General features: G+C 35.9%; 1 protein-coding gene and 1 long non-coding RNA gene across 6 annotated transcripts in view; one reads left to right on the top strand and one right to left on the bottom strand.

Moving 5' to 3' along the window:
* The window catches only part of FKBP5 (FKBP prolyl isomerase 5), a 93,266-nt gene that overhangs the window by 55,346 nt on the left and 20,297 nt on the right, over positions 1 to 17,623 (top strand). For all 5 annotated transcript variants that reach the window (XM_031434864.2, XM_031434859.2, XM_031434861.2 and 2 more), the window contains 2 exons: positions 1,675 to 1,817; positions 2,759 to 2,873. In XM_031434864.2, the coding sequence (XP_031290724.1) occupies positions 1,675 to 1,817; positions 2,759 to 2,873 (258 nt within the window). The remainder of the gene's footprint in view (positions 1 to 1,674; positions 1,818 to 2,758; positions 2,874 to 17,623) is intronic.
* LOC135318622 (uncharacterized) lies at positions 6,441 to 16,572 on the bottom strand. The gene is made up of 2 exons (XR_010376877.1): positions 15,131 to 16,572; positions 6,441 to 8,978 (listed from the first exon to the last, which is right to left on the bottom strand). It is a non-coding gene; the product is annotated as an uncharacterized LOC135318622 (long non-coding RNA).

The following is a 17,623-nucleotide window of genomic DNA, read 5'->3' as shown; positions in this document are numbered from 1 at the left end:
TTTGGGAAGGGCAGTTGGGCAATATCTGTCAGACTGAAAATGCACATCACCTTTGCACTTCTAGGAATTTACTCTCCAAATATACTTGCACAAAACAGGCAAACATACATGGACAAAGAGCCTTATTGGAGAACTGTTGGCAATATATTTTTCAGTATGGGAGTGACTAGAATATTATGAAGCTATTGCAGAAGAGGTAGATCAGTATGTATTTACGATGATGATGATGACTGTCCTTTATTAAATACATGTTATATGCCAGGCACTGTGCCAGGTGTTTGACATATTTTATCTAATAATTCTTATAACAACTATATGGCAGAAACTATGATTATCTACATTTTGCAGATGAGGAAACTTGCACAAGTTCACACAACTAATAAGGGGCAGACCTGGTATCTAATCTGGGCGGTCTGAAGTTAAAGCAGGCTGCACTTCTAACCCCCAAAATGGATGTCCTCCTTTCTACTGATAGAGAAAAACAGTTCAGAACTGAATGTATAGGATGCTGTCATTTGTGTCTTAAATTCTTTTAAAAGCAACAGCACACACTGAAAGGATACAAAAGAAACGTAACAGTGGCTTCTTACAAGGAGGGAATGGATGACCCTTTACCTTTCAGTTATATCTTTCTCTCTTTTGTGTGTTTTAATAATAGGCATGTAGGTACACTTTTAACTAAGTAAGTATATCTGATATTTTGAAATGTAACAATTAATGAAGACTAAATTGAAGTCATGAGTCACAAATGCTTTGTCCATCCCTGCTTACATACCTTAGTATAGGGTCCCCCTTATCCTAATTACCCTGACCTAATCCTACCATCAGTTCACAGTAACAGCTCTCTTCAAAAGTCACTTCCTCTGGAGTTCATTGTTTACCTGATCTCACTTTGAATACTTAAGTTTTTGATTGACACAGCACCTCAAATTTGTATATTATCCCTTGAAATTATGTACATTTTCTGTTGTTTCCCAAAGGATTTGGAACTGCTTACTGTAAGATACAATTAAAATTATATAGGTTAATACAGTTCTGCAGTTAAGCAGTAAGGTTAACTTTTAGTTTCCTGGAAGAAGGCCGAAAAAAAAAAATTTCTGAGTTTTGTAGTTCTTGTGACACATCATTTTGTTTTCTTTAAAAAGACAAAACCACTTTTTTTGTACTCTAAATTTTGAGGAAGAAAATCTGTTTCATAGGCCTTTTAATGCAATTTATACTTTACCGGTTGTTTCTTGTTTGTTGTTTTTGTCTACCCAACTAAATTATAAGCCTCCTTAGGACAAATTCCATTTGCTATACTATTTTTGTTCCATCACTGCCTAGAAAACATGCACTTACTATTGCAGTTGAAATTATAAATTAAGCAACAACTGCAACCCAGCCACATGTCAAAGATTATGTTACTACCATTTTTCAAAGACTTAATCTTTGAGCAGTTTAGAAATTGATACTACTTGCATCCTTCTCAGCAGAGAATCTTCTCTAACAGCCCTCAAAAAAAAAAAATCACAATTTATTTCTCAGTTTATAGCTTTTACCGAGTTCTTTCATAGCCTAGCTGAGTAGTATATAGCATAAAGAATTAGAGATTTGTTTGATTTTTGTTTCATGACAGTTAAATCTTTTTAAAATATGGCCTATAGCTTTCAACCCCCTTTTCCTTTCTCATAGGCCAGGTTATCAAGGCATGGGACATTGGTGTGGCTACCATGAAGAAAGGAGAGATCTGCCATTTACTCTGCAAACCAGAATATGCATATGGCTCTGCTGGCAGTCTCCCCAAAATTCCCTCGAATGCAACTCTCTTTTTTGAGGCAAGTATGTGTGTGATGTTGCCTTGTTAGCATCTGCTCCACTATAGTGCTGGCTCCGAAGCAATAGGCAGTGGAACAAGGAGCTAAGCTTGCTATTGAGAATCAGATCCAACTTACTTATTTTGGAGCTTGGCTTCTTGAATTGTTTCCCACAAACCCAAGGGGTGTGTGCCAGTGCTTTCTTAGAAACGTGTCTCTGGCACAAAACGGTCATAACCAAATAAACAAAAGACACCAGGCTTAGAAATGAAGGTTCTGGTCAGTGGTGTGAGTTATGACGTACTCAAAATTCACCAGAAGACAGGGTGGAAATGTGGGAGATAAATGTTGAAATATATCTAAATCAAGTTGTAAAGCTATTTTTGTATTACAAAGGTTTATAAATGTCACAGATCTCACTTCCTCATTAGAAGCAGTAGGTGGTGATAATATGTTATTCATCCTGTGTTGAATTATACATATTTGGCCAAAACTAATTTATAAATTAAGAGGGCAAATGCCTAAACATTGTAACAAGATAAAATGTACCTTTGGTTGGTTGTAGGCCTGATTCATAAGATTTGCTCTTACATTTTAAGAAGGGAATTTCATGAATCCAGGGTGGAAAAGTAGTGGCCTCTAGAGTCAGACAAAACAGTTTTGGGCCAGCACTGTGTCACTCTGGCTTTTTGCCCACAAGGCAGTTTTCCTAGTACTTCCTGTCTGTCTTTGCACTGCAGCCCCACAGGATGCAGTCCTAGACATTATCGTTACGTGAAGTTTCTTTCCAGGTACTGAAAAGTGCAGTGTTCTTTTTTTCCTCCTTTTCCAATAACTAAGATGCACAGATAAATATAAAACAGTTTTACTTTGTAAAACGAAAGAATTGGTTGCTCTTGCCTTAGGTATGTTACATTGGCTTTTTTGATCAGTTATCAGCCAAATCCCTTTTCTTTTTCTAGATTGAGCTCCTTGATTTCAAAGGAGAGGATTTATTTGAAGATGGAGGTATTATCCGAAGAATTAAACGGAAAGGAGAAGGGTATTCAAACCCAAACGAAGGAGCGACGGTAGAAAGTAAGTATTGCTGCTAGAGGGAACTGGTCCTTAAAAGTTGGGTTCCATTTATGCAGATGAAATGGAGATTCATTTTTTAAAATCTGTTTATAGAAACAAATATATTGAAAATATATATATATATATAATATTATATATATTATATATATATATAAAGAATAGTCTTTAATTCAACATTTATTTAATAATGACTTCATTTAGTAAATACATATTCACCCTGTGTGTGCCAGGTACTGTATCAGCCTCTACAAACTCAAAAAATGAATAAAAGATTGCCCCATCCATCAAGGAATTCTTAGTCCAAGGACTCCTCGGTGTGCCAACAGCTATAGTAGTTGCCTTACATATTTATTAATTTATTTCTTACAGACTTTTGAGGTATGATTAATTATCCCCAGGTGAGAAAACTGAGTTCAGAGAAGTTAACATAAATCACCCAAGGTTATAGAGTTACTACATAAAGCAGTAGATTGTAGTGCACTTCAGGGCTCTCAAACCCATCCCACTGGTTGCCGTCAAGATAAAATCAGTTTATCATTTTAGTTAGATCAGAACTGGGTAATAGTGTTTATTCTGTTCTATGTCAGGAGACCTAGACATGTTCTGTGCAAGTTCTGTTTTGTCATTTATTGAGTGACCTGAAGCTACTGCATTTTTCATTTGCTAAGTTGAAAGTAAGGACACTACTGAGGACTAGAATACTAATCACCCTCCCTCCCTCCCAGAGGGAGGGGTATGTACATGTGTGCCTCTGTGTACACTACTTGTCACTTGCCCATTTCCCCAGTGAGTGAATGAGTGCTGGAGGACCAGAATCATCTTCTTTTTGTTTCCAACATCACCTGTAGTGCCTTGCACACATTTAGTATTCAGTAAATGCTTTCTGCATGGATAAATGTTTGAAAGATGTCATTTACTGAGCTGAAGTACTTCGAAAGAGAGTTGTGAGAAAACATAAATACTTCCATTAAAAAAAAATCACTAAAGAAGGATGGCAACATGAACTATTATAAAAAGCCTATTTAGAGTGAAGAGTTCATTTTAAACAGTAAACTAGAATAGTTGATTTTCTCATCTTTAATGTTGGGTATATTACTCTGAACCCATATTTCATTTTCACAAGTCTGGCAAATTAGTTCAAATTTTGTTTTGTTGTTTTTTTTTTTAATTGGAAACAGTTATAAAAAGTATCACTGTGCTGTTGTATTTGAAGTGTTTAGATGGTTGTCATTCATGATAAGTTTTAGAATAAATGAAGAAGAGCTTATGTATATAATGTTGGAGGAATACCTAGACCAGAAGTCAGGAGATAGGATTCTGGCTTTGGCTGACTCTTGCCCCTCTGGCTTTAGCTTCTTTTTTATACAGTGATGCAGGGTAGACATCTTGATTTCTAAGGTCCTGCTAGCCCTAAACACTCCATGATAGAATTCTAAATGTTTATGAATGTTATAGGAATGATAGAAAATTCTCTTCAGTGTATTAACAAGCACTTAAAAATCTTGTCCATAACATGTTTTTAAATTTTTATTGCAAAATTTCAAACATATTCAAAAGGTGAGTTTTTTCCCCTATGATACAGTGACTCCCCAGATTCAACAATTTATAACCTATATTTTAAAACTGGCAGTTTTTGTCAACTAAATTGAAAGAAACCTTTTCCCTGTCATAGGCAGTACCACAAAACTACCATCATAGAGTTAACTTTGGAGCAAGCTAAATAAATTAAATCAAATTTTGCTTGTGGTAATACTTTCGATGGGAGTAATTTTTTTAACTTTTTGTTTTGAAATAATTTCTCACTTACAGAAAAGTTGCAAAACTAGTACAGAGAATTTCCTTATATGCTTCACCCAGCTTCCCCTAATGTTGACATCTTACCTAACCACAGTACAGAAAAATTAACATTGATTCAATGGTATTAACTATTTCTTAGATCTTACTTGAATTTCACCAGTTGCCACACTGATGTCCTTTTTCTGGTACGCAATCAAATTCAGGATCCAACATTGTAATTTAGTTGTCATGTCTCCTTAGCCTCCTCCAGTCTATGACAGTTCATCAGTCTTCTGTGTTTTTCATGACTTAACACTTTTGAAGATAACTGGCCAATTTTTTTGTAGACTATCCCTCAATTTGGGTTTGTCTGATGTTTTCCCCTGATTAGACTGAGGTAACGCATTTTTGGAAAAATACCACACAAGTGATGCTGTGCCCGTCTCAGTTCTTCATTATCAGGAGGTACATGATGCTGACTTCTTGTTACTGGTGGTACTAACTCTGGTCACTTGGTTAAGGTGGAGTCTGCCATGTTTCTCCACTGTAAAGTTAACTGTTTTTCTCTTTGTAATTACTCAGTATCTCATTGGGAGAGAAATAATAGGAGACTATGGAAATATCTTCTTTTACATCAAATCTTCACACACTAATTTTAGCATTCATGAATGATTTTTGCATACAACAGTAATTACTCTGGTATTTGTCTAATGGTGACTTTTCTATTTCTACTGTTCCTTCTACACATAATTGGAATTCTGTTGTAAGGAAGAGCTGCCTGTTCTCTCCTGTTTGTCTGTGTCAGTACTGACCCATGGATATTACTGTATTCTGTAGGTTATTATTCATTACTGCTCTTATTTATTTTTTGTTGCTCAGATTGTCCCAGATTTGGCCATTGGAACCCCCTGTCCTTTCAACATTGTTTTTTGAGCACTTTCTTACTTTTGGCACCACGGGATGCTATAGGCTCATTTTTGTCATTTCCCTCCTCCAGGCCTAGAATCAGCCATTTCTCCAAGGAGCTCTGATTCCTTTTACTGGAGAATGGTATTTAGAAACCAAGATCTGAGTGGTAGGTATACTCATGCTATGGAATGTTATTGCTTCTAGAACCTCTTAACAGAGCTAGGAAATACATGTACCTCAAGATGCATACATATACTTATATATGTACTTTGATATTAGTCTGTGTATGTATATTAAAAATTATGAGTACATAGTGACACTTTCAGTTCCAGTTCAACACCACCCACTTGTTTTAACCTTCTCTCTTTGGTTCTTTGACTCTACTTTCTCCAACTCGAGAAACCTGGCTCTCATCATCCACAATATATTTGTTTGTTTGCTCCATTGTAGTATATACAGAAAGTAGTTTCAGAATTGCTAACCTATATCCCTGTGAAAAACAAATTTCCTACATAGGAAGTATCTGTGTATAGTTTCTTTTGTCATAGCCTATAGCACGCATTGAAAGCCCTGTTTTCCACCTTAGGTTAGTTCTTTCATCCTCATTCCCTTCAGTATGGTTATGTTATTCATTTGTAATATAGTTCAATTCATTTGTCGTGTTTGCCTTCCCTTTGGGGTTCCCCCCACGGTCTGGTTGGTTTCATTTCTTTGTTTCTTGGGTTTATGAAACAAATTCTAAATAGATTCTAAACTATACGAAAAGATATACTCAGAAGTGTTATTCCCCCCCTTACCGCTACTAACTAATTCCCATTTCCTGGTTATTTCTACTCTGTTCCTTCCTACTTCCTGTAGGTAACTAATCTCATTAGATTCTGGTTTCTTCTTTTTTTTTTTTTTTTTTTTTTTAAGAAATGAACAGATACATGTATTTTTTCTTATATCCTCTTCCTTTTTGCATGAAGAAAACACACTATGAATGGAATTTTTTAAATGTATTTGAATAATCCTTTATATAATTTTAGTTTTTCTGTTTTGAAATAAGAAAGGGCAATGACTGATTTTTTTCGTCTCTCATCTTGTTAGATTGTACTTCTCTGGGAAATTTTAGAGTAAATGGCTTATTTTTACTTCTTCTCCCAAAAGCCCTTTTTGGTTTTTTGGAACAAATCAGTTTTATAAAAATGTATTGTATTGTCAGTTATCAAGGTTAAGGTGTCCTGCTTTCCCTCTTTGAAACCAGTTGGCTATGTGTGGGTGGAGGGCAGAAGGTGGACTTAAAAGTGGACCCTGCCAGAAGCCAAGGTCACCTTGTTCTTTGAAGTCTTCTCAGTCTTTACCGGTTTGCCTTTTTTTGTAGTATCACCCTTAGACTTAGATTCAAAACCAGGTAGAAATCCTAGAACTAAAGCCAGTCCTACAGTGAAAGAGAACTAAACACAGTGATCATCCATTATAACGTAATTATAGATACACAAGAGTCACCAAGTTTCTGTCACTTCTGTATAAAGGTGCAGTGAGTAGTCAGGGGAGGGGACACATAGGCTTTGGAAGTGATAGACGTGAGCTTTGAATCTTGGAATCACTACTTGATTTTTCTATTGCTTTAGACAAGGCACTTAATCACCTTGAGCATCCAGTTTCGTCATCTGTAAAATGGTAATAATAATCTTTTACCCCCCCAGATTGTTGTGACAGTTAAATGAAGAAAGGTGCCTAGTACATGGTAGACAATTAATTTCTTTTTTTTTTAACCTTCTGTATTATGTTTATATCTTTTGTTTTGCTTCCTTTAAATAGATTTAAAGGAAATAAATCCTTGACTTCTCTTACATTCTACATCCAGTTCACCAGCAAATCCTTTTGGCTCTACTGGGGCTGACCTAGAACACAGTGTTCAGTTTGTCTTTGTCTTTAATAACAGTCTTCAAATTACTTATATATCTTCTTTTTTTTAAACATTTTTTATTTATTTATAATCATTTTACAATGTTGTGTCAAATTTCCAGTGTAGAGCACAATTTTTCAGTTATACATGAACATATATATATATATATTCATTGTCACACTGTTTTCTCTGTGAGCTACCATAAGATCTTGTATATATTTCCCTGTGCTATACAGTATAATCTTGTTTATCTATTCTACAATTTTGAAATCCCAGTCTATCTCTTCCCACCCTCTACCCCCTTGGCAACCACAAGTTTATATTCTATGTCTGTGAGTCTATTTCTGTTTTGTATTTATGCTTTGTTTGTTTGTTTGTTTTTGTTTTGTTTTGTTTTGTTTAGATTCCACATATGAGCGATCTCATATGGTATTTTTCTTTCTCTTTCTGGCTTACTTAGAATGACATTCTCCAGGAGCATCCATGTTGCCGCAAATGGCGTTATGTTGTCGGTTTTTATGGCTGAGTAGTATTCCATTGCATAAATATACCACATCTTCTTTATCCAGTCATCTGTTGATGGACATTTAGGCTGTCTCCATGTCTTGGCTATTGTAAATAATGCTGCTATGAACGTTGGGGTGCAGGTGTCATCCTGAAGTAGAGTTCCTTCTGGATATATGCCCAGGAACAGGATTCCTGGGTCATATGGTAAGTCTGTTCTTAGTCTTTTGAGGAATCTCCATACTGTTTTCCACAGTGGCTGCACCAAACTGCATTCCTACCAGCAGTGAAGGAGGGTTCCTTTTTCTCCACAGCCTCTCCGGCATTTGTCATTTGTGGATTTTTGAATGATGGCCATTCTGACTGGTGTGAGGTGATACCTCATTGTAGTTTTGATTTGCATTTCTCTGATAATTAGTGATATTGAGCATTTTTTCATGTGCTTATTGATCATTTGTATGTCTTCCTTGGAAAACTGCTTGTTTAGGTCTTCTGCCCATTTTTGGATTGGGTTATTTTTTTTCTTATTGAGTCGTATGAGCTGCTTATATATTCTGGAGATCAAGCCTTTGTCGGTTTCATTTGCAAAAATTTTTTCCTATTCCGTAGGTTGTCTTTTTGTTTTACTTATGGTTTCCTTTGCTGTGCAGAAGCTTGTAAGTTTCATTAGGTCCCATTTGTTTATTCTTGCTTTTATTTCTTCTAGGAGAAAATTTCTGAGATGAATGTCAGATAATGTTTTGCCTATATTTTCCTCTAGAAGGTTTATTGTATCTTGTCTTATGTTTAAGTCTTTGATCCGTCTTGAGTTGATTTTTGTGTATGGTGTAAGGGAGTGTTCTAGCTTCACTGTTTTACATGCTGCTGTCCAGTTTTCCCAACACCATTTGCTGAAGAGACTGTCTGTATTCCATTGTATATTCTTGCCTCCTTTGTCAAAGATTAGTTGACCAAAAGTTTGTGGTTTCATTTCTGGGCTCTCTATTCTGTTCCATTGGTCGACATGTTACTATATATAGAAGACCCTAAAAGGTCCACACAAAGACTACTAGAGCTGATCGAAGAATTCAGCAAGGTAGCAGGTTACAAGATTAACATTCAAAAATCAGTGACATTTCTTTACACTAATGATGAATCAACAGAAAAAGAAAGTAAAGAAACAATCCCCTTTAAAATAGCACCCAAAGTAATAAAATACCTAGGAATAAATCTAACCAAGGAGGTGAAAGAATTATACACAGAAAACTATAAACCATTGATGAGGGAAATTAAAGAAGACTTAAAAAAATGGAAAGATATCCCATGCTCTTGGATTGGAAGAATCAATATTGTTAAAATGGTCACACTGCCCAAGGCAATCTACAGATTTAATGCAATCCCTATCAAATTACCCAGGACATATTTCACAGAACTAGAACAAATAATAATAAAATTTATATGGAACCATCAAAGACCTAGAATTGCCAAAGCATTACTGAAGAAAAAAAAAGAGGCTGGAGGAATAACTCTCCCAGACTTCAGGCAATACTATAGAGCTACAGTCATCAAGACAGCATGGTATTGGTTATATATCTTCTTAATAGTAATTTTACCTAAATCATATTTCTCTAGGATTTTTGTTTTTTGAAGAATAAAGTTATGGACTGAATCAAAAGCCTTTTATTGAATTATGATCTTTTGCTTCCTTTTTTATTGTAGTGTGGTCAGTTTACAATGTTGTGTCAGTTTCTGGTGTACAGTATAATGTTTCAGTCATACATACATATACATATATTCATTTTCATATTCTTTTTCATTATAGGTTACTACAAGATATTGAATATAGTTCCCTGTGATCTTTTGCTTCCTTTTAATAATTTGTTTCTATGTGGTAGAGAGAACTTAACATTAATTTGACAGGATTTATAATTTCTTAAAGAAATTGTGATTTTTACTCTATCAAGATCCTTATGCTTGCAAATCAATTTTTAGATTCTGTTCCAGTGTGCTTTTTTTGTGTCAATTAAGATGACCATCTTGTAATTTTTATTGTGTTGTCCTTTTTCTATTAAAAAAAAAAAGTCACACTGTTCTAAGGTACTCTAATTGACATTATCATGATAACTGATACTTTAGTCATCATACTTTAGTTTAGGTGCCAGTAGTGGCTAAATTGTTACTTTTAAGCTTTGCTTTCTTAGAAAATCCAATCTGTCTGACATAAGGTTGTGAATAGCTACCAGTTTCTCTTCCCCCAGCTCCCATCTTTCACATCTTCTGATTTGTTAACTTAGTGCTTGGAGTAGGCACATCAAAATGCCAGCTGTGTGTGGCTCTCTTGCTTCTTGTTTCACAGTGCTTTCAACCACATTTGAATGCAAAGAATGCACGCAATTGGCAGTATTTTCTAATGTGAACATTTCAGCAGAGTGATCTGCAGGGATTGAAGTCATTGGAGTACCCTTCCCTCTCACCCCCTTTCCCTCTCCAAATCCTGCTGAAATGAGAGATGGTGGGAGGTGAGGGGTGGAGAATGATTTCAAAAAAGAGGAAGAAATCCATATTAGTGCTGGAAAAAAGGAAGAATACAAGAAGTGGATCAGAAATTAGGAAGAATTTCTGGAATATGTAAAGTAGATAAAATTGGACTGATGGAAACTAGACTCAGGAAACCCAACCCACAACAGGTGTAGAGAAGACCTCTGCAGAGGTACATGCCGTTCTTCTCAGTGAGCTTGGGCAGAACTCCAAGCTCAGTCAGCTGGTGCAAGGGAGCCAAAGCAGACTATGGGGCAATCATCAGGGTTGTTATAAAACAATATGGAACAGCTGGGCCAGTAGACCTCTAGTGTAGTAGTTCTCAACTTTGGTTGAATTTAGAATTACCTGGGGAGCTTTTAAAACCCTGATGCCTACGTCTCAGCCCAGACCAGTTAAATAAGAATCTCAAATCTCAAAGGGTGGTACTCCAGGCACAAGTATGTTTTTTTAAACTCCCCAGGTAATTCTAGTTTGCAGCCAAGGCTTGAAAATTACTATAGGCTCTGGCTGTGACTTTCGCTCTCAGGCTAAAGTGAGTTAGGCCAGATTTTTTAAATAAAATAGAGATGGGCCTCAGAAGACTCCACATGTTAGGACTTGGACTATAACATGAAAGCATAAAGTAGCTTTGAACTTTGAAAACAGACTTGAAGGGGAAACAAGTGAAAGAGCAGCCCTGCTCTTTCAGTAATATGCTGAAGTGTTTGGTTCCTAAAGTACAACTTTTTCCTGCATCAACAGTGGAAAATGGTATCCCCAGCCTTCCTGTGGACATCATGCTCAGCACGTAGTAAATGCACAATAGGTACTTGTGGAATCTTCACCCAGAGAGCTCCACAGTCAGCCCACCTCCTTTGGGAACGGGCCTAGCATGGAAGTATATCCAAATGCTTAGAAAAACTGTGTCAGGTAACTATAATCACTTGATCTTTCTGAATCTTTCCTTTATCATATGACCAAACAATACAGAATTATCAGCAGATACCATGAAACAAGCACTGAGGTGAACTAAGAAGAAATAGAAGATTTTCAAAATACTAATTACTATCTTAATAGATATTTAACAGGATATTAAAATTCTAAGTCAAAAACCAGCTTCTCTGGACAAGGAAAGAGAAGAAAGTTTCTGGAAGTTAAGAATATGATTACCAAAATTGGAATCCAGAGGAAGGGTTGAAAATCAAAATGGACAGCCCCAGAATCCTGACTTGGTAATATGAAAGATAGTCAACAATATCTCAGAACACAGAGCAAAAAGAAAAAAAAAAAAAAACACCCAAGAGATGAAAAATGAAAGAAAAATTAGAAGACTGGAATAATAAGTCAAAGATAGACAGTTTGTATATAACCAAACGCATAATAGAAGAAAACTTCCTAGAGAAGATAGGAGAGCCTTAAGATTGAAAGTCTTAGTTTATAGTGGCATACAGGAGTAAGAAGTGCTTTTTCATTTTAAAGATACATCCTGATGAAGTTTATTTTTTTAATTGAAGTATAATTGACTTATTATATTAGTTTCAGGTGTACAACATAGTGATTCAGTATTTTTATACATTAACAAAACGATAACCATGATAAGTCAAGTTACCATTTGTCACCATACAAAATTACAGTATTAACTGTATTCCTACATATATTGACCACATGCTGTAATTATATTCCCTGACTTATTTTCTAGTGAAATTTATACCTCTTTATCTCCCTCACTGGTTTCCCTGCCTCCCTACCCCTCTCAGCTCTGGCAACCACCTGTTTGTTTGTGTGTCTGTAACTCTGTTTCTGTTATATTTGTTAATTTGCTTTGTTTTTTAGATTCACAAGTAAGTGAAATCACATGGTATTTGTCTTTGACTTATTTCACTTAGCATAATACTAAGTCCATCCATGTTGGTGCAAATGGCCAGATTTCATTCTTTTTTATGGCTGAATAGTATTTCATTGTGTGTGTTTGTGTGTGTGTGTATCTGGTGAAATTTCTTAATTCCATAGCTTGAAAGAAAATTTTGAACTCTTCGAGGGAGAATCAAGCTAGATGCAAAGGAATGAGAATCAAAATGACATCAAACTTCTAATTTGTGACACTAAACACTAAAAGACAATGCTTTGAGCACTGTGAGTATTTTGAACCTAGGATTCTATACTCGGCCAAATTACCATTTAAGTATGAGAACAAAATTAACTTTGGAATTTGTAGACTTGTGCCCTTTTTGAAAAAAATAATACTATAGGATATACTAAAACATCACAAAAAAATAAAGCCAAGAACTGAAGATTCAAAGCATAAGAAACATTAGTGGGCGTAAAAGTAACTTCCATAACATGACCATGAAGTTAGAAATTTATCTTGAAAGATCCCTGAAATGGTAGAACTATAACATTAAAAATAATAATAGTTTAATAGTACGGAGCTAGGTTCTGAGTCATTTAAACAAAATGTTGTGCAGATGGAAAATGAAGAGGAAAGTGATTTTCTTACTCCAGGGGATATTATGCTGATTAGTTAATATAGATAAACATGAATGTACATGTGTATGTATAACATTGAATGATTTGTTTAAAATTTAACGTTAGATACGAGTAAGAATAGCATGTAGAACTCCGAGACCACCCAGGGTGGAGTGGGAAAGTAGAGGAACAAGGAAAATTTGCTCAATCTAGAAAAAGTAATAAAAGAAAAATAACAAGAAAACATTATGTAGGAAACCTAAAATAAGATGGTAAGAATAAAATCAGTCATGCCAGTGATTACAAAAAATATGAATGGGGAAAAAGCCACCTATTAAGGGCAGAAATCCTCATAAGGATAAAACAATGATGACAACAAAATCCAACTATTATTACATTAAAAAACAAAATGGTCCAAAAATTTTAAACAGAGGAAAGATTTCATGTATGCCCATATTGAGATCTGATAGAGGTATGAGGGCTTTTTGGTTTTGTTTTTCCCATACTTTTGAAGTGTTTATCAATGTCCTGGCAAATTTTGTCCAATAAGAGAAATTAAATTCTTGAAACCATTTTTCACAAAATGATGTAGTATGGTACTTGGTCTAAAATGGATAGTGTTTATTCTTTCAAATATGTTGGATTTATATAGCTCCTTTCTTCCAAAAAGGGATCTTCAAGTCTTTGGGTAAAGTCTTAATAGAAAATAAGCTTTTGTTATTTAAAAAATCTAGCCAATGGACCATTTATTTTAGAATGGTATTAAAGAACAAAAGCTGTGTATCAGTAAAGAATTTAAATAGTTCTTGGAATTTATTAAAAATAGGAGCAACAGTAGGGGTGGAGGAGTGGGAGGTACACACTGTTGGGTATAAGATTGTCTCGAAGGTATATTGTACAGCATGGGGAATAGAGCCAATTACATTATTTTGTAATAACTATAAATGGAAAATAACCTTTAAAATGGTATAAATTTTTTAAATTTCATAAGTGAAAAAATTATCAGGCAAAAAAAGAATAGAAATGCTAATATATTCAAAAAGGAAAATTCCTATAAATGAGTGAAAATTACTGCAATTTTCCTTAATGTCCTGTTTTCAAATTAATCATTAAATAAATATTTACTTTCTGGCCCTGAACTGTGTGTCGGGCCCTGTGAGATCCAAAAGAAGATACTGCTTCTGCCCACTTTGAATTTTGTTCATACTTTGACACCTCTTTCTGTGGAGACTTTAAGTAGTTTCTTATACCACGCTCTAAAACATGGTTGATCTGGTATAATTTACCACTAATTGCAGGAAAATAATCATAGCTAACATTCATTGGGTCCATCTCTATATCCACACGTGACAAAGTATTTTCATATAGTTGCTGCTCTGACGCATAAATGAATGCATGCCAGCTATTGGGCTAAAAGCTTTAATTCAGTACTTAATCTAATCCTCTCAATGGTTATGAGGTAGCTAATGTTATTTCCCCTGTTCTAGAGATGTAGAAACTGAGCTTCAGATAATTTAAATGGCCTTGCCCAAAGCCACAATAGTTAAGTGGCGGGATGGGCCTGGAATCCAGGTCTAACTAAAGCGCTATACTGGTGTAAAGAGAAGAGTGGTGAGGATTTGGGTTGGTGTAGAATTTATTGCTTTGTGTATGCTTCCCGTGTAGACTAAGATGTAATCATCTGCATAAATGTTATTCTCTTCAAGGAGCCAGGTTCCATGCCTGCTCTCAGTCAGCATCTGGCCCCTCAGTGCCATAAGCAGTCTTGGGTATTTGTTCATCTCGAAGAGTACAGAATGGTGCAGAGGAGGACAGGAGGCAGTTTTGGGGAAATTAACCATCATGCCTGATGAGGAGTTTGTCTTCTAATCAGTGATTAATATGCCCCTCCTGATTTTATAAATCTGCCTCTGCTTCCCCATTTGCCTTTTCAGGGGGTCGTTAAGATCCCACTGTCTCTTGGATGCTCCTGCTTTGTTAGGCAGGCAGAGAGAAACTCACTTGGCATGAATTAGGCAGCAGAGAAAACCCTTGCCGAGTGGGAGTAACCTGTCACAACCTGGTTTTCTCTGGCTAAATGACCCATCTTGTGTAGTAGTAATGCCATTACAACATTCCCATTCAGATCCCCATGACCTAGTAATTGTTTCAGGAATGAGTGCAAAGCTATCAGACACCAACTACTATAATTAGAAAAGGGAAAAACACTTACCAGAGCTAATGTCTTTTAGGCTGGAGCATTTACAGCACTTTTTTTTTTTTTTAAGGTTATGGAACCTCTCTCAGTTTTGCTTCCTAAAATACAAATTATACAGCTTTTGGTTTCTTGCATTCCAGTTGTTTTTTTTTTTTCCCTTACTGCAGTGCACTCTCTTTCCTTTTCCCCCCATTTTAATCGGAGTACAAATTGCTGTCAGCACATCGAGTTCATGTGCCAGCCACATTCAGAACAGGGTGTTCTGTGCTCTTCAAAACAAAATTGCTCTAGGGCAGTAAGAGAACAATAAGTCAGAGCTCCAGTTTAAGTGATGTTTTGCAGCAGACTGGGCTCACTTGATGTGGTTACACTCAGATTGCGCAGCAAAGCTCGGGTAATTTGGTTTGGTTTGACTTCGTGGGGTTTGGAGAACCTCCCCTCTTTAAGTTACGTAGACTTTAACTCAAGAGAAAATGTTGTCCCTTTTTAACTTGCATATTTCTTTCTCTCCCAAAAAAGCCCTAAGTAGAAGCATCCTGTATGTACTTTTATTCTCTTTGGGCACGTCATAGATCATTTACTTCCCGTAAATCATGCTGGTTGGAATTAGCAACAGACCTCCTGAGCCCTGGAGGCCGAGCTCCCAGTGAGTCATGATGGTTATTATTAAATATTTATTAAGTGAGTATTTGCACTAAGAGATACAAGGTCAAAAGCAACCACAGGTCTTCCACAGCCAGGGCTGCTACAGTTTTCTTTGGTAGCAATTGTTGAGACCTTCAAAAAAAAAAAACAAAAAAAAAAAAACCTGAATCTGTAGGAACTAGATGTGTCTGCATCTGTCACCATGATGGGGGCCCTGCTGTGGCAATAGGCAAGCATTTCTGTGGCTCCAAGGTGGTGTGTGAGTTCTTGTCAGCAGTCCTGTAGAATTTGTCACACCAGTATTCCAAGTTTAGAAACCAGTTAACTGAGTGATAGCCTTTGCTACTTGTAGATGTAAAGAATCCATGGGCTCTATTCTCCCTGAGGCTATGATACCTCCTCTTACACTGACATTGCAGATAATGTCATTATTAAAAGGTGATGGTTTTATATATACACATATAGATGTGTGTGTGTGCATGCATATTATTTTATCAATTTAAGAGTTTATGGTACTGTGGGTAGTGCTTGTTCAGGGTCAACTTAAAAGACATTTTATTGGAAAAAAGATTAGTCCCTGTATAAGGTAGTAAGTATTTATAAAAGTTATTGCAAATTTTTACCTTCCTAATAGGTGGCCACAAACATTGGGCCTGTCATTTATTGTCTCTCTCAAAGACCGGCTGCAGTGAGCTTTTGTTTTAAGCTTGCTTGCTTGCTTCACTTGTCTTTCTTAGCATGTTTATTAATAGCCAATCTTTTCTTTCCCAAATATGAAGAGTTATCACATGTAAAGAGAATTCCTGAGATTATTTTTATAATTTCAATATCAAGTACATGCATCAGGCTGAAAACCTGCTTAGGAAACTGACACACAGGCAGGAATCCTTTGCAGAGTCTCTGGATTTCCTGTTTTGAAAACACATTGAGACTTGATCAACCAAAAACCACAACGAATGTACTGATAGTTTCCTCCCCCACTAAATGTGCTCTCCTTCAGGGAGGAAAGTACTTCTAACAATAAACCTCACACAAAAAGATCTGTCAACTAAATTGTGAGCTACTAAGATAATAAATTTCAATACTTGATATACTCCACAATATGTGGGCTGAAATTCACTTTGAATGAAATCTCTTTTCATGAAAAGTATCATCACATTAGTCTAAATTAAACTTTGGGGGCAGATTTTAAAATATTTAAGAACACAAACTTTTCAGAACTCTCAAATTCTTTAGAAACATCAGCTTTTACTGTAGTAAAAATATCTTAAGCCTTGGATTCCCTGCAGACCCTCTCTAGAATGTATATATTTGAAAATAATAAAATTGGAATTTATTTTGAAACTATTTTCCATTTCAAAAGAACTTTCACTGTATTGCAAGCTAAGTTGTATTTTATCTAGAACATTCCAAAAGTGAATATAATAGAGTGTCATCTGCATATATGAGAATGGGGCAAAGAACAAAATCTCTGTATGCCAGCTCCACCCTGAAAGCCAATCTAGCTCTTGCACCTGTTTAGAGCATCTGACTCAAGAGTCAGGCCTTCGTGAGTTTGGCCCAAGCTTCTTTGACTCCAGCCTATGGCCACGATGGGAGCAAATCAGTATGGTATTAATCCAAGTGATTTAGAAAAGGGGAGAGAACTTCAAAGCATAAATGTCTATGTGACATTTTGGCCCCTAGTGTCTGTGCCACTGCTGTTTACTCTTCAGGGTTTCTCTCATTTCCCAGGCCTGGGCTAAAGGTAACCCGATCAAATGATTAACTACAGGAATTAGTTTTGAAACAGGTTTCTGGCCTATGTCAAGAGTTCTGATACTGGGTCATAGAATTGTAGAATTTTAGAGCTTTAGAGGGGAC

This window comes from Camelus dromedarius, chromosome 19 (assembly GCF_036321535.1).
Source record: "Camelus dromedarius isolate mCamDro1 chromosome 19, mCamDro1.pat, whole genome shotgun sequence".
Taxonomy (NCBI): Eukaryota; Metazoa; Chordata; class Mammalia; order Artiodactyla; family Camelidae; genus Camelus; species Camelus dromedarius.
Note: the sequence above shows the minus strand (reverse complement) of the source record. Positions and strands in the feature narration are given on the sequence as shown.